The sequence below is a fragment of the Tachypleus tridentatus genome, chromosome 6, assembly GCF_004210375.1.
Source record: "Tachypleus tridentatus isolate NWPU-2018 chromosome 6, ASM421037v1, whole genome shotgun sequence".
In the NCBI taxonomy this organism is placed as follows: domain Eukaryota; kingdom Metazoa; phylum Arthropoda; class Merostomata; order Xiphosura; family Limulidae; genus Tachypleus; species Tachypleus tridentatus.
In genome coordinates, this window is record NC_134830.1 from 77,648,925 (window position 1) to 77,666,098 (window position 17,174).

The 17,174-nt window shown below is 30.6% G+C and overlaps 1 protein-coding gene across 1 annotated transcript in view; it reads left to right on the forward strand.

The window, feature by feature from the left end:
• Positions 1–17,174, forward strand: part of LOC143251645 (cell adhesion molecule Dscam1-like) — a 111,958-nt gene that overhangs the window by 42,405 nt on the left and 52,379 nt on the right. The window contains exons 5-7 of the mRNA XM_076502908.1: positions 1,217–1,486; positions 11,527–11,934; positions 15,129–15,290. Coding sequence (XP_076359023.1) covers positions 1,217–1,486; positions 11,527–11,934; positions 15,129–15,290 — 840 coding nt within the window. The remainder of the gene's footprint in view (positions 1–1,216; positions 1,487–11,526; positions 11,935–15,128; positions 15,291–17,174) is intronic.

Sequence of the window (17,174 nt, forward strand, 5' to 3'; positions counted from 1 at the left end):
ATTTACCCTTCATTTGCTTTCTAATTAATATTTTTTCAAACAGTTTCATTTATATAAAAACGTTACCGCATTAGATTTATTCCCAAAGTAATTCGTAAACATCTACTAAAATTTGTTTTTATTTTCTATTGTTTCACAAGTGAGCAAAACGAGAGTATGAAATGAACAGTACACAAATGTGCTTTAGTGGTTATGGTTCTTTGAAGTGCCAAAATACGTCAACCACATACATCTAGCAATTGTTTTGTTCTTTCTTCGATAACTAAATAATGGCTCTTTCCTACCTAGAAGACAAATTATATGTAGTCACGTGGCTGCTGGTTACAGGAACACGTCTTTCTATACTTTAATTTAATCTATCCTTTTATACGTTTTGAACGAACAACATTTTCCTAATAACGTAGTATTTAAGTGTGATTGAGTAGATGAGAAACATGTATTTTATATTGATATATTTTCTAATGAAGCTTTTGTTCTCTTGTGATGTATAGTTCAGTACCTCTAGAACACTAAACAAATGCTTCGCCAATTGAGATATTTAATTATCCACGTATCTGCTGCTAGAAAAGGATTTTCTAATAATTCAAGCTAATTCATTCGTTATAACAAAACTATGGTTTTCGGGTTTGTTAAACTTTTAGTTGTTTTTCTGTTTTGAAACGGACATATTATGGAACGGAAAATATAGTAAATAACGAGAAGCAAGCAATTATTTCTAATGTGCCTATAAACTAACTTATGTTTCATTTGTTTCCTAGAATGGAAGAGATTAAATGTTTAATGCATGAAATGTTTGTTTACTAATTTACATTTAATATATTATTATAATTATTATTTTGATTATCTTGCGTAGATGATTTTGTCTATGAGATTGGAAATAAGCTGAATTTCTTAAGTCTCTCGAACCTCATGAGATATTATTGTGATCACGGCCAATAATAGTGATAAATGTGAAGGCATTCAACTTATATATTAAACATTCTTATCATTATAAAAATATATTTTTAGATCGCATACCCCTAGTTAGTCTAATTTATTAATTTTATTTTACAATATTTGCTAGATTAAGTTTTAAATCCGTCATAAATAAGTAGTGTACTTTGATCAGAAACTATTGATTATATGTTCTCGGTACTGTGCAAAACTTTAACTTGGCTATATAGATGTCTTTGAATATGCAGTTTTTACGTTATTTATTGTTTTGACTGTATTCAAGCAACATTAAAAGTGCTTGTCCACCCTGACCACCAGGAAGTTGATTTAGGAAATCCAGCTTTAATAAACTGTACTGTAAAAGGCTACCCAATAGTGTCAATAAGCTGGTGGAAAGACGAGCGTCCTCTAAAGGCGGATCAGAGAATTATGTTTCCAACTCCGGAAAGTCTATACATCAATCCAACAAAACAAGAAGACGGTGGAATGTATCAGTGCTATGTGAAAAACGATGAAGAGTCAGCCCAAGGTGCCACAAGTCTTTTTATTTCAGGTGTGGGAAGTTTACGTTGTTAATAATTATATCATTCATATTAGATAAAGAACTATGTTCTGATATTGTTAGTCAAGTAGACTGATAATTTCAAGATACAGCGTATGTATAAATACACTGTTGGATAAATGGAAGCTACCTTGAACAACATTTTATCTTTTGTTGTCAAATCTCCCACACAATTTGGTTTTATGCACATAAAGTAAATTCTTATAACCAATTATTGTAACCATCAGAGTCTTGTATATTTTATACCTCAACATTTGAATTTACTCTATATTAAACTTTCCATACATTGCCGTGATTTTATTTCTTTTCTTCCTTGTACTTTTCTTCCTTGTAACATACAGAAATAGAACGATCTGAAAACGAGTAAGTAGATAAAATGGCCGTTGGGAGCCAGAAGTAAGCAAACATCACCTAACCCAATTTCGACACCCGTCAAGACCATTGATCCGTCAACAATATCAGGGTCGTGTTGCTAAACTATATAATAGGAATAGGGCAGGAGCGTGTTGCTAGTCTATATAATAGGAATAGGGCATAGGCGTGTTGCTATGTTCACATCACAAGGTTTCATAATAGGATCATATCAGCAACACCAGGTGCTCTTTTCTATGAGCGCAGATGGAGGTCTTCTAAGGTTTATCTTTTTCATATTATTTCGCTTGATTTTTAGTCTTTGCTTTTATATTTAATTATAATGGAAACATTCTTGGATACTATAGAGAAAGAAGACTTTATTAGAATCATATGCATATATCCTGCTTTTATAGATATGAAGAACATAAATATCTGTAAAATTAATGTAAGAATAAGAAAAGCAAGTACATACATATAGATTATTTCAAGTTTTATAAATCCAATATGTTTTGCACTAGGGGGCACATTTCTAATTTAACTTTTCATATTATAATTTTTGTTTTTTTAAATATATATCATAGAAACTATCGAGGACAATGTAGAGAAAGACGACTTCATCAGAAAACTAAATATTTTCAATATTTCATAGCACATATTTCTAAGCTAATATTTTCTATTTTCAATCTAAAACTCACATATTTGTCAATTGTAACTACCATTGTTTTCAGTAGAAGAAGGTCCAACATGGCCAGGGGGTTAGGATGCTTGACTTCTAAACTGAGGGTCGCGGGTTAGAATCCCCGTTTTTTCCGCCGTGATTACATTATAATGTAATGGGCAATCCAACTATTCGTTGGTAGAAGAGTAATCTGAGAGTAATCAAGCAGCTATTACATGTGTTAATTTGGATTACGATGAAGGTATATGGCTATATTTGTGGATTGCTTTCACTTACGTGGATAAAAAACACATCTCATAGCTGCTTGACAAGTATCATAAATTTTGCAAGACCAGTTTTTGTATGACATGTGATATACATTTAGTATATACTTCAAATAACAATTTTAACGTTATCATTAAAGCTATTAGATGCCGTTTCTGGTTTTGTTTGTTTTAATTGGATTAATAATGAAGAATAGATTTTTATGTCACTGCGATTAACAATCAGTGAAACAAATGTATCTATTTATGCACTTTACAACTACTATTTTTGTATAATAATAATATTATATGTATATCATATGATAAAACAAAACAAATCTCATGAAAATATTATACTTGCCATAATGATATAAAATAAGTTTTTACAAGGAAGTCAGACAATCGTTGAATACATTCACCATCTTCAACAAAATCAATGGCATTTAACATAACAAAAACACATTACGACATTATTTGCAGTTTTAATGAAATATCGTCTCCTAATGGTACAGCAGTATGTCTGCGGTCTTACAACACTAAAAATTGGGTTTTGATACCTGTAGTAGGCAGAGCACAGATAGCCCATTGTGTAGCTTTGTGCTTAATTTAAAAAGAAAAAAACGTAAAGAAACATTCATTATTCCTCATACATTAAAAAATAATGACGAAAGAAACAAGAACCGGAATTACGTCATAAGGTATTGATGATGTTGATAGTGTTTTGACTTATGTTAATCACATGTGTTGCAATTACAGAAAAGGAGAGAAAAGTCAGTAATTGTTGAAGTGGAATAGTTCTGTCAAGATCATACATTTTATGGTATTTTCTGCGTAAAACAATCATCGCTAATTCATTATACTTCGTTTTTGTAATTAACGTATTGTAGAACATCTACTTGGCCTGAAAAAAGTACCTACCAAAACCTTTAAGTAAAATACAATAATTTAATTGTAAAAGATCTAAATTGATAACTATGTGTAACAATTATTATTTTATAAACTTTCATTCTTACCTTTCATAAGATTGTCAAGAATAAATTAACTTTCATATAAGAATGTGTTTTGTATTGTTTGTTTGTTTGTGTACATACGTTTACAAGTCCCTGACTTACCGCATATAGAGTATGAAAATCTCTAAACTTTCCATTCTAAAATTCCCTTCTTGTCATGACCACATATTCAGTGGTAAGTTTAATTAAAAGTACTTCCAAAGATAATGAATAACTATAACAGTTGTGTATATATGACCTAACAATAAAAAAGACACGTTTTATAAAACCTTGAAATTATCATTTTAACAATTATATATCAAGTCTTATAACTTTAATAAAAATCTAAATGATATTAGTTATGAGAACAGTTCCATTTTATTGATTTGTATCTAGATCAAATAAAACAAACAGAATCAGAAACTACATCTAATAGCAACAATTATAACTTTAAAAAAATTATTATTTGAAGTGTATAATGAATATCTATTCCCTGTCATATAAACAGTTAGAAATCAGAATTGTTGTGCTTGTGATCCCACTCAAGTTCCTCATACATGTGTGGTGCTGGATCATAATGAAGGTTTCGGGCTATATCTGAAGTTTGCTTTAACTAAAGTGGATAATAATATTTTGAGTTTGACATGTTTCAAGCTAGAGAGAAAGATATGCTAAATATACATGATTAAAATAATATAAATCCAACTGACTTTGTTGTAAGTGATGAATTTATTTAAGATGTGTCCGACATCCACTGTAAAAAAAAATGTATAAGAATAATTAATTACATTTTATATCTTTATGACAAATTAAGGGTACTAAATACAAAAATGACGTTTTTTTGTCACACTAATAAGTACAATTATTTAATATAACTTACAGCCAAATTGTTTGATCAGGGCAAAATTCTACAGTTTACTAAAACTAGCTCAGAATAAGTTAAGCTATTTTAGTTATTACTGTGCCACAAAACGTCGTTTTTTGTGATTGTTAATCTTAATATAGCAGTACAATGTGCCGTAAAAGAATTGTTAAGACAAACAAGATATTTTCATGAGATTTTTTTTTGTTGCTTCATATGATCTACAAACAATATTATTATGATAGAAGAAGATAACAGTAGTAAAGTGCGTAAATAAATAAACTGGCTTTATTGGCTTTACTGGCTGTTAACTTCAGTGACATATAAAATATATTCTTCATTATTAACTCAATTAATTAAGTCTCTCAATAAGAACTTGGTCAATTTGATTCACCACAAAACTTCTTTGTACTCAATCAAAGTCTTTATAAATTTGACACTGCTAACGTTTAATATAAAATGTATATTTTTACGAAATTTAATAGTAAACATTATAAGTATTTCAGATACAAAAAATAATATTCTTTAGTAAAGTATTTTTAATGAACTAAAAAGATTTATCTGTGAATGTATGGAGCATTTGTTTTGAATAGTTCTTGGGTAAAGTGATTTTCATGTTAAGATTTAAAATACTATTTTTCGTCTCAAAAATCTCCAGTTTCATTTATGTAAATTCAAAAGCCTCCTAAATACATTTCAAGTGTTTTTTAGTAAAATTTTACATTTTATTTTTTATTTTCTCTATCCTATCTCCAAATGAAGTTGATCAAGTTGACCTGCCTGAGAACTACCAAAAAATTGAAATAAATTAGCTTCTTTTTCTTTCTAGAACGACTTCAACTGAAATAGGAAACTACATTCGTTTATCCTAAGAAGCTTTGAACTCGTAACAGTTTTTGTTTGTTTGTTTAGAATTAAGCACAAAGCTACACAATGGGTTATCTGTGTTCTGCTCACCACGAGTATCGAAACCCGGTTTTTAGTGGTGTGAGTCTGCAGACATACTGCTATGCCCCTGGATAGGGCAACCCGTAACAGTATATGTCTATTTATAATTAACTTTTATTGTTTTATTGTCATTTGAACCGTGTGTAACTACTATTCGCACTATTGTAAATTGTAAATTACTTGGTGAATATGTTGCTCACGTTATGCTATCGAATTGCATTAATCATGAGCTACTCCCAGTTTCTCGCGTACGTACATCGTGAAATATTTTTATTATATTATATTATATTATTGTTTATTTTACTTACTATAACCTTAATTAATCTAAAGATATTCATATGTTTACATTTCAGTTACTTTTCTATTAATAAAAAAGGAATAACATGAAAACAAAGATAAAATTGTTGTCAACTGTTGAGAACATTTAACCATACTTTTTATAACTAATTGCTGTAGTGCACAAAGTAATATTTATTTAATTAAATAATAAACTGAAAAACATAGAATAATAATATGCAAAAGCAGGCACTTCATCTGAGTATCATAATTTTTCTGTCTTTCTAACTGTGCGAAAAGGCTGCTACAAATTCATCCAGTCTAATTTTATCTTTTCCACGAAATTAAAGCTTGTATTAAAAGAGAAATTAGCACTCTCTGTTCAGAACACAAAGTAATATAATATGTAGTTTAATAGATGAATACCTTGGCTTTCTACTTATTATATATAATATAGAATTAAATGTAAAATAAAAACTACTAACAATTCCTGAAGTGTAGGTGTGACAGACAAATTTAAAAGCTATGAAAATTATGATTTATCTGAGAAATGATGGTTTTATAGTGAGTAATGTTGAGTAATGTACGTTGAAGTTTGTATTTATTGGAAGAGTGGTGAATAAAATAGAGAAGATAGGATGCCTACAGAAAATGTATTACCTTTCTTACAATATAATTTTTAAATATTGTTTTATAGACAAAAGAACATAAAACTTATATAATATTAAAATATGCATTATTAGCTACCATTTTATGCTATACTAGCTGGTATAACTTGAACAAAAAGTAGTTTAATAAAGTGTTGATATAAGCTACTATAATCGCGTGATGTGCATTGTAAATAATGCCTGAGCAGATGGGGTTCAAGCAAACAAAATTAGAAACTACATCTAACTGTATTCATGATAACGTTATTATTTGAAGTATATACTGGTTTGGTGTGTTTTGAATTTCACGTAAAGCTACACAAGGGCTATCTGTGCTAGCCGTCTCTAATTTAGCAGTGTAAGACTAGAGGGAAGGAAGCTAGTAACCACCATCAACTCTTAGATTACTAATGAATAGTTTGACAGTAACCATGCTTGCCTTGCTAAAGCAGAAGAGGTCATTGTCTTGCTGGTAGAGTTGATCTATACTTTATATAGAAACTTCTCTTGTCAATCTCTCAGGTTTCACATTCAGCTTTACCCTGCATGATCTGGCACATGAATCCAGGCGATGGCCTTACTATACAGTTACCTTGTTGTTTTTTTATCATATGCCTGTGTATCAACATTTCTGAATTTTATGCAGCACAATCAGTGAATCATTTGTAAATATTATGTTGATAGTAATATGTGGTTTTTTACATTCAGTGATTCAGAGGACATATATTACTTAAACTCACCTTCTCAGCTGTTCGTTCACAGGTCTCAAACATTTCATCTAATGACTTCTCTATCATTACTGCGGGATTTTCACACCTTCAACATCGGATTAAAAAAGGCTTACTGATAACAAACGACTGTTCAGCTCTTAATGACTTACATATAACATTAGGACTCAAACTATACTAAAAAGCTACACTTAACATTAATCCACTTATTAAGCTTGATGTCCCCCAAATCTTGCAGTTTTGCTACTTCAGTAACATTCATTAATTTGTAGTTCCTTAGGTTTCCCACATTATTGAATATTTTAAGTAAATTAGTTATTGTGCTTACTAAATTATTGGTTAATAAACATAATTATAATATTATTTTTAGGTTTTGCTGAAGATGAAATAACTATATCTGAGATATTGTAAGCTGTTATAAATAAAAATACTCTGCATCGTCTCAACCAACTTCATCTTTATTATCATTCTTTATGGTTTCCTGCAGAGTTGCCAATAATGATAATGTAGGTTTAGTACATGTCATTGCATTTTGTTGCATACAGTATTACCATATGTTCAGTTGTAACTTACAGATGACATGAATTTTTTCAAATAACTATTACTTTAACAAAAGTAATTCCTCTGGATCCCAAAGTTGTTGTTTTTTCTTTAAAGAGTAAGTGAAATGAATATTAAGGGTAATGAATATGTTTATTTTCTTGCTTTTGAAGTTCATATGTCATGTTGTGTCGTAGTTTTTAGAATGCATAATTCTTGCCCTGATTCATGACATGCGCACGTTTTACCGACATACCTTATGTGACATCATTTAGCGTCTATTGACTGACTCACAGACAACACTCTACTGTATCGTAATGCGAGTGATTAAATCAGGTAATCACTGCAGGCGGCTTGCGGCCCCCTTCGAAAATATTACTATTCTAGACTTACTTATTGTTTACACAAAGAGATTCTATTTTTCGGTGATCATTTTTTTTAAATCTATGTTTATTCTTAGCTGTTTTGTAGTTTTATGTTAATATTTTAAAATCGATGTTTTTCGGAATTTTCAATTCTAGTCTGGTATTAACATCTTAAATTCGGCGTTGTTCGTAGTTTTCGCTTTGATACTGATGGGTATACTAATCTACTTTCTTGCGTGTTCTGTTTGAAATTACAAACCTGAAAATCATATTCTAAGAGACTTTTATTTACACTTAAAAGTATTATTATGGAATAGATCTTACAGATAATTATTTTCTGTGCTTTAACCTATAACATTAATTTGTCGAACTTCTCTGTCTGTTCTGAGTTGAGGAAAATGCACAATGTTTTTTTACAGGTAAAAATACAGTTCGTGCATGAGCTCAGTTGAACTCTTTATAGTTGATAAAAACTGTTTGGTAAATAAGCCTCTTTATTGATTTATTGTGAATGTAGGTACTTTGTCGAGTCTTATAATTAACTATTACGTTTAGAATGATGTATAAATATTAACAGTGTACATATGAGGCTTCTAGGAAAAGCTTCTATTAATCAGTGATGACGAGAAACCCACTTGTTGAGAAATTTATATGCAAAAACGGCTCGTTTGGGTTGAGAAAATATATTACGTAGAAGAGCGAACAACGTTTCGACCTTCTTCGGTCATCGTCAGGTTCACAAAGAAAGAGGTAACTGACCAAACTTCTTTCTTTGTGAACCTGACGATGACCGAAGAAGGTCGAAACGTTGTTCGCTCTTCTACGTAATATATTTTCTCAACCCAAACGAGCCGTTTTTGCATATAAAAAAGCTTCTATTGTGTATACATAACAATTTATTGATCTGCTTTCATCTACGAAGTTCATATAACATATGCCAAAGGAGATGAAGCTCTTGCCAATCTACCAGTTTACATACTACCATTCATTTCTATATATTTAGACATGAGTCGTTTGTCTCTCTTTATGTTAATACCTGATTATTCCTGTAATTGTTTATGGTTTAATACATTTAACTATTTACATAATCTTATAGTTTGGTAAGATAAATATTTAATTTTCTTGTTCTGTTCTTTCTTAATTGTGATAGCTACTGTTGTGTTTAACAAAATCGTGTTCGTAGCATTAAAAGAGTAGAAATACTTAACTTGGACTACTCAGTGAGTTTAACAGTATAATTCCACCCACGTTTCCATCTTTGCCTATGTTCATTATTTTCGCTCAACTACAGTCTTCTAGACTAAAGTATAGCTAAAAACTACTTTAAATAAAATACCCCCTAAGTGACTGCTTTGAAATTATCTCGACCGAGTCTCTAGTTTATGGCCTTTAATTACTGTTATCCCAGAATGAGGAGTTGTGAAGATTTTTAACTAATAAGTGTTAATATTTTACTTATCAAGGATTTTATTACTTCTTGAGTGTCAAAAACCACTAAAAGTTTTACTGCGGCTCTTATCATTGCTTTGAAAAGAAAGGCTTTGTGGTACTGGTGTTTAACTGTAACATTGTATCATTTGGTTTATTACTGTGAATTAGACACAACACACAGCATAGTTGCAAGTTATATATGTAAGAAACCTACTCACTTCCATTCCCAAAACAAATAAGAACCTCAAGATAACAGAAGGCTCGACAGAAAAATGTATTGCAGAAGTAAGTCACAGTTCTCTTAAATTTTGTTTAGTTTAGAATTTGTGCTGTCTAATTATGGCAAACTAAACCTATTTGCTGTTTGAATTTGGTAAAAAATGAGACTTAACACAATGTAAAACAGAATGCAACAACCTTTGTTGCATCCAAAACACAATAAAAAAATGCTAACAGAGAACAGCGTCTTTAACGTATCTTTCAGAAATCTACGAATACCTGTAAGAGCTTAAATTTCTATAATGACCCGTTCCAGATTAGAAAAACATGGCTTCATATACACAGTCTTACAATATTATTCTTCCCAGAGAGTATGCGCTGCCTACGTCACTGTAAACTGTTATTTAAAAAATAAAGATAAATCCTTAAGGTATTACTTGACTCGTAAGTGGAAAAGATCACTGTATAATTTCTCTTAGAGTGATTAAGTTTACAGAAATCTTTCCCACAAGAAGATGCGCATGCATCATAGGTAAATGACTCGGAAAAATAAAAAACTAGAAAAATTTGTTTGTTTGTTTTGAATGTCGCACAAAGCTACTTGAAGGCTATCTGTGCGAGCCGTCCCTAATTGAGCAGTGTAAGACTAGAGGGAAGGCAGTTAGTGATCACCACCCACCGCCAACTCTTGGGCTACTTTTTTACCAACGAATAGTGGGATTGATCGTCACATTATAACGCCCCCACGGCTGAAAGGGCGAGCATGTTTGGCGCGACCGGGATGCGAACCCGCGACCCTCAGATTACGAGTCGCACGCCTTAACACGCTTGGCCATGCCGGGCCTAAACTAGAAAGAAACGAAGCTAGCCATTTTTTTTACAAGCGTCCTATTATTAAAACATCACGTTTTATTACTACATGTATGTATATGTTAAAATTTAGAAAATTTTAGAAGAACAAAGAGAGTTAAATAAAAGAATTAGAACATATCTAGTCTGTTGGCGTACTACAGTAATAAAGTATATAGGTTATGTTCAATCTATAGTGCTATACTTAAATACGTGGGTCTGTATTAATGAAATACTGATTACGCACACACAACCTCGATTGTAGTATTTAGATAGTGGAATTATTTTGAGCTTATTGTGAAAGTCAATTGTGTTTTTGTTTTTTTCCAATGAACACGACACTTTTGAGGCATGCATAACGGGTTCGTCAGTCTTTTTCTAGAATCTTATTCAGTTTTAATTTTCATATTATTGTACACCAAAAATTTATGTACTGTATAAACGTTAATGTCAAAATTACAATTATTTCCAGCAGTTAAGTTTTATATATATAAGTGCGCGCGTGTGTGCTTTTATGTTATTAAGTACAAAGGTACACAATGAAATATTTGTGATAACAGCGGGTATCAAAACACGATTTTTGAATTATATATGGAAAAAATAAATAGATCTCCCAACAGATAATAACGTCGCTATTGATTACATAATTCATAAATTCGTTTATTAAATTACCAGTGAAGGTTTTAACCCTACAGAGATTCGTATTACAAATAATACTGAAACTCAAAGGTTTTCGCAGATTTTGTTTAACTGATGATCGAGATTCTTTTATAGTATTAGTTATTTGTATTAAATGATCTATACACAATAACTTAAAAATAATTATACAAGTAATTTGTTATTTCTTCTGCTCTCAGGCAAGGAAAATATGTAACATTTCATTTTTCTGTTCCACTCTCTAGCACGGCTCCCTGTTCTGAAGTCACACTTTCCTAGTCAAGTTGTAAATCCTGGGTCACAGGTTTCTTTAATTTGCATAGCAGCGGGAAACCCTCTACCTCAGATAACATGGACAACGTATTTCGAGCCTGTACAGGATAGCAATAGAGTCAGGGTTGGAGATTATGTTAACAGAGATGGGGATGTCATCAGCTTCGTGAACTTTACTCGAATTGAAATCATAGATGGCGGAATTTATCAATGCACAGCAGCGAACAGCAATGGAGTAGTATCTCACAAAGCACATATAAATGTCGCTGGTTCCCCTGTGATTCGCCCAATGAAAAATAAAACTGTAGTGAAAGGTACTAGCGTGCTACTCAACTGTCCCGTCGGAGGATATCCAATTAAACAGATTACGTGGGAAAAAGGTGTGTTTATTTTGTTTCTTTCAAATTAATAATGAGAATAATTCGAAAAGTATTTTTAAAGTGTATAACAGTTATTTGTTGTCTTAGTAGGTTATTACATAAGAAGGTAAGTTAATTTTTATTGTTATTATCCATATCTGGGATGATCGTCACAGTAATCTAGGATATTTTAAGTTGGAATTACCATTTTGTCTTGTACTTGTGATAAATCATTATTTATCTACATTTGCTCAGTTAGTGTATCATAGCAAGAAAATTATTTTAAATTGTCTATTTTGAGACATATGTTACTTTCTAGGAGGACTTTTGTTTGTTACTAAACCTCTTCAGCAGAGCTGAATGTTGTAATAAGTAAGCCAATTTATAAAGTGCTATTTTAGGAGTAATACAAAAAAGTGATGCTATAGTATTAAACGGTGAAAGCGAAAGCCAGTTAAACAGCAATAAAACAAATAGGTTTAATATGTATGATAAAAATTACGCTAGAATGTACATGTTTTCTTTACAATTTTTATGTAATTAGTTAACTGCAAGTTTCAAGTCAGAGGCGTGCAGAAATTTAATTTTTAAATCTACCCTTTAATTGCCACTCGACGTTTCCCAATATGATGATGGTTTTTTCCAGTACTAAAACTGATCAGTTCGCTAAATATAATTCATTAAAACTAAAATAAAAGAGTTCTTATGTACCTATTACGTTTGTTAAAATACACTTCGCTACATAAATGTCTCACATCAAAATGACAACTTAAACATAATCTTGTCATAGTCTGAAAAAAGTACGAAACGCTAACTAGTCATGCATAAAAGAGATGCAAAATCCTCATCTTGTCGTGGACTGTGAAAATACAGTCTTTTTAATGTAATCTGGGTGAAATATAAATGGTACTGTTATCACCCTAAACAGCCACTTTAACAAGATGGCATCTAGTAGAAATGTGTCTCAACATGTTTTATTTAAAAAATATTAAATGATACAGTAAAAGCCTTTGTTTAGAGGGAGGGGAAAGCTAAAACGAGTGTGTAAACTTATTTGTTTGTTTTTGACAGTTAAAAATCAGATTGTAATTATAAAGAAAAAGTTTGCGTTTGGTTTATCATTTGAATCTTGAGACATTTAAATAATTAGAAATACCAAATTGAACTTTATATTCCTTATACAAATATAATAGCACGTGAGATACACCACAGCTTATTAATAGGTAAAAATAATATTAGTAACAATATTCAATGGTTTATTTGTTGTTATGCACAAAACTACACAAATGTCTATCTGTGCTCTGCTCATCACAGGTACCGAAAACCCGGTTTTCAGTATTATAAGTTCGTAAACATGCCACTGCGGGGGCTATTCAGTGATTTTTTTTTATTATCAAACAGCGCATTTTAATATTGGAAAATGCTTGAAGTTAATAAACAAAATACATTTCAAAATGTTCTTTACAATATTTTTTCTTTATCAACGCATACAACATACAATTTTATATTACATTCTAACAAAATGCTTGATTTACTCTTTGCTATTATAATAGACGTCATTAAAGTTAACAAAATACAACAAATTAAAAGTTTAGACTAACAATAAGGTTACTGTTTAACTACACAATAGTCAGTCTTTTGCAGATCATGTTAACATAATAGTCAAGAACGTTAATTTTAAAAACAACCAATATGTTTGTTGTGTGTGCATATGTAATTCGATGTCTTTGTGATACAGGTTAAGCAAAAATTAAGAAATAACTCACAAAACTATTACCAAAATAGTTTACCAAAGACGATCTTTTCAATTAAATTGTTTTATACCAAAGCAAACTTTTATTTTTAAATAATTGTTTTAAAACTTTATCAGTTAATCTGTTTGACAATACTTTAACATAATTGTAGATTCGTAAACTTCTGGCTGTGGTGAATATCAAGATTTCAGTTTTTTACAGGCAGGGGTTTAAAAATAAATAAAAACAAAGTACAATAGTAATTCCAAAAAAACATTTGACGGCACAGTTACTTGTTGTTTGCTCTAGTAACATACATTATTAGTGTTCAAGTTATATTGAATCTGAATTTTCTTGCCCATTTGTGTTTTTCCGCCTATCTATACGTTTTTCCTTCAAGTTTTATTGTATTTTAAGGCTCGTCATTTTTCAACTTACGGACAACAGCTCCAAAAGAAGAAAGGTTCGTGATATTTACATAAACCCAGTATCAGAAAGAAGTGAAAAACAAAAAATGAAACGAATGTTTTTATCAGCTTCGAAATAACTTTTTTTCCTGAAATAAATAAATCTAAGAAACACGGAGAATAAAATTTGCTTAAAGATTTTAGGAAATAACCTATTTGGGTGATGTATGGTTTTATGGTAATATTGCATAAGAAAAGAATTCCAATGGCCTAATGTGAGGGTGAACTTAGATCGACGAAAACCGTGTGCAGGTGATTCAAATTTCAGGAATAAAATAATGTAGGTTTAATATATATACACGTTTAAGTGTATGTAATTCCACGAGCCGCTTCAGCTACGCATATTCGTATTACATCACGGTTAAATGTATCTATTACTGAAAATGTCGAAACATATCTATGTTTAACTAGTGTATATGTATATTGTGTGGTTCCTTGTAGTAACTTTTAAATAATTTTATCAAATATCTAACATGAAAAATGTGTTTCTATTTCTCATGCTAAGCTGCAATTTTCTAAAATGTATGATGAGAATAAGATTTTCATATAACCTGTTTTCAAAAGCTACACTCAACTTACGTACTTTCAACTAGGAAGGAGAAAAAGTCAGAAAGAGCAGCAGTATTCCAGTAGAACCTCAGTTTGTTGTCGTAGCAAAATACTGGAACGGTTATTCATAATATTCATACCGAACTATCTTGTAGTAAAATATTCCTGACTCCATTTAAAAACATAATATTCTTCACAGCTCTCTATTTGCAAACTTGCTCATTTACCTACTCATTATGTAAATTATGTAAAATAAGATCTCACTGAGATATCATACACATTAACTCTCGCATAGATTAAAGTGCTTTTCGTATTCTTATTGGCAAAGAAAGTTGTTCTATTGGCAGAATTTATTGTTTCATTTTTCATTTATATAATGATTTTATAGATGTATTTTTTTTCGAGTTTTCAAATAAGAGCACAATGTGAACATATAATTACTATTTACTAAGTTATTGTTTCCCAGGTACCCAGCAATTACCACTTGGAAGGAGACACATTCTGTTTCTAAACGGCACACTCATGATTAGCAAGGTCAATCGATTGGAAGATCAGGGGAGATACACATGCAGAGCTAAAGGAGAGAATGGCAGAACAGCAGAACAAGAACTTTATTTAACAGTACTCGGTACGTAAACTGAGCGACACCTTGAACATACATATGTCTCAAATGTATTTGCTACTTTTAAACCTTACTTAAAATGTGGAAACATTTTAGGATTTATTTTAATCTTTCATCTTTCGAATACGTGTACTTACTTTTGTATTACAATTAGTTAAAAGTGTGTTGTGTGAAAAGGTTAATTGATAATATATTTTCAGTTTAATCTTAACCGTAAAATGTGATTGCATAATCGTTTTCAAATTAGATATACAATTCATGGTGTGATGGAGAGTCGAACATGTGAGTCTTAGATTACGACTCGAGCGCCTTAACCATCGGACCATTACTGTTTGCAAGTAGTCGCTAATATTGTCGTTCAACACTATTGTTTTCTTTCACAGTCTGTATATGGTTTGAAATGTAATAACACTGGTGAATCGAATCGATTGTTGTAAAGAAATGACAAAGTAAAATAAAATAATCAGTCAGGTATAATAGTGGGAAAGTCGGAAGATGTTAAAAGTAAAGTTATAAAGAAGAAAACTTTTCTTTTAAACCAACTTCTATTAGAAATAAATGGCCGTTCTTCGTGATTGTATGTGAAACGGTTTGTTGGTGTAGAGCTCAGAACAAGCTTGAGTTGTGACAAGTCATAATTGTCGTCTGCACGTTTATTCTGTATATATGTCTTATATATAAATAACGTTTTATATATTTTAGTGAAAAAAGATACATTTTAATGAGGTTAAATTGTAAAATAAGTAAAACCACAAGGAAGGACTGCGTTAAAAACAACAAATCCAAACCTCTGTTTACTTATATTAACTTGTATAACTCAAAAATAAACCGAAATAAAAACAAATTAAAGAAAAAAAAACGCTGCATAAACTGAAAATTTTTTTAAATTTGTTTTTGAGTTATAACTTTATATATATATTTATGTTATAGTTTTTAAATATGACATAATATTACTTATTCGAAATCTAAAAATAAAGTTTTATGATCAGATAATAATACTCAAATAGATGTTGCTAAAAACATTTAAAATTGAAAAGATGCAAAGTTTTCTAGCAGTGATAAAAACAAATTGTAATACTATAGAATAAGAAAGTGTTAAACTAAAAGTAATAATGTTAAGTGTATTGTCATGATGTATTATTTTTGTAATGTCGGATTAATTGCATGTGCCATTCATTGTACCTGTTATGTTTTGGATATATTTCGTTAGTTAGTATAGCTTTTATATATTTATCTCTATAAAATATTTATTTGTTTGTCTTTTATAAAATAGAAACGCTAAATGGGTTTTGCTTTCCTGTGATGTTTCGTGCATAATGCACTGATGTGTTCTGAGATGCGTGTGTGAAAAGGTCTTCTCATTTCTCCATATAAAAATATGAATTTTTGTATAATCTATGTATGTTTCTTCATACATACTTTTAAAATAGACACACCTATAATGAATTAGATGTTTTTAAATACATGTGTCTTCGAAGATTGTTGCTAAATGAACTTTCAAGAATTTCGCCTAAAGATTATAAATCGATGCGCCATGTTTGGTGTGATGGGGATTCAAACCCGCGACCATCAGACTAAGAGTCGAGCGCCCTAACCACCTGGCTACGCAGAGTCATGTAATAATGAGAATAAATATGGATAAATAGTAAAAAAGGTTAACTCAGTGCAACGGGATAACTCTGCAAGAGACAAAGACATACTGAAAAAAATAAAGGCTAGTTAGTAATACTGAAGATAAATCAATTACTAAAAGTTAAAAATAAAGTTTTGAGAATACAGTTTAAAAACAATATGCGTACAAAAAGAAAATAAGTCTTCCCAATATTACATAAGCACTAGAAGTTAAATACAAAGAAAAAGAAACCGTTGTTTACTTCAGAAATACTGAGT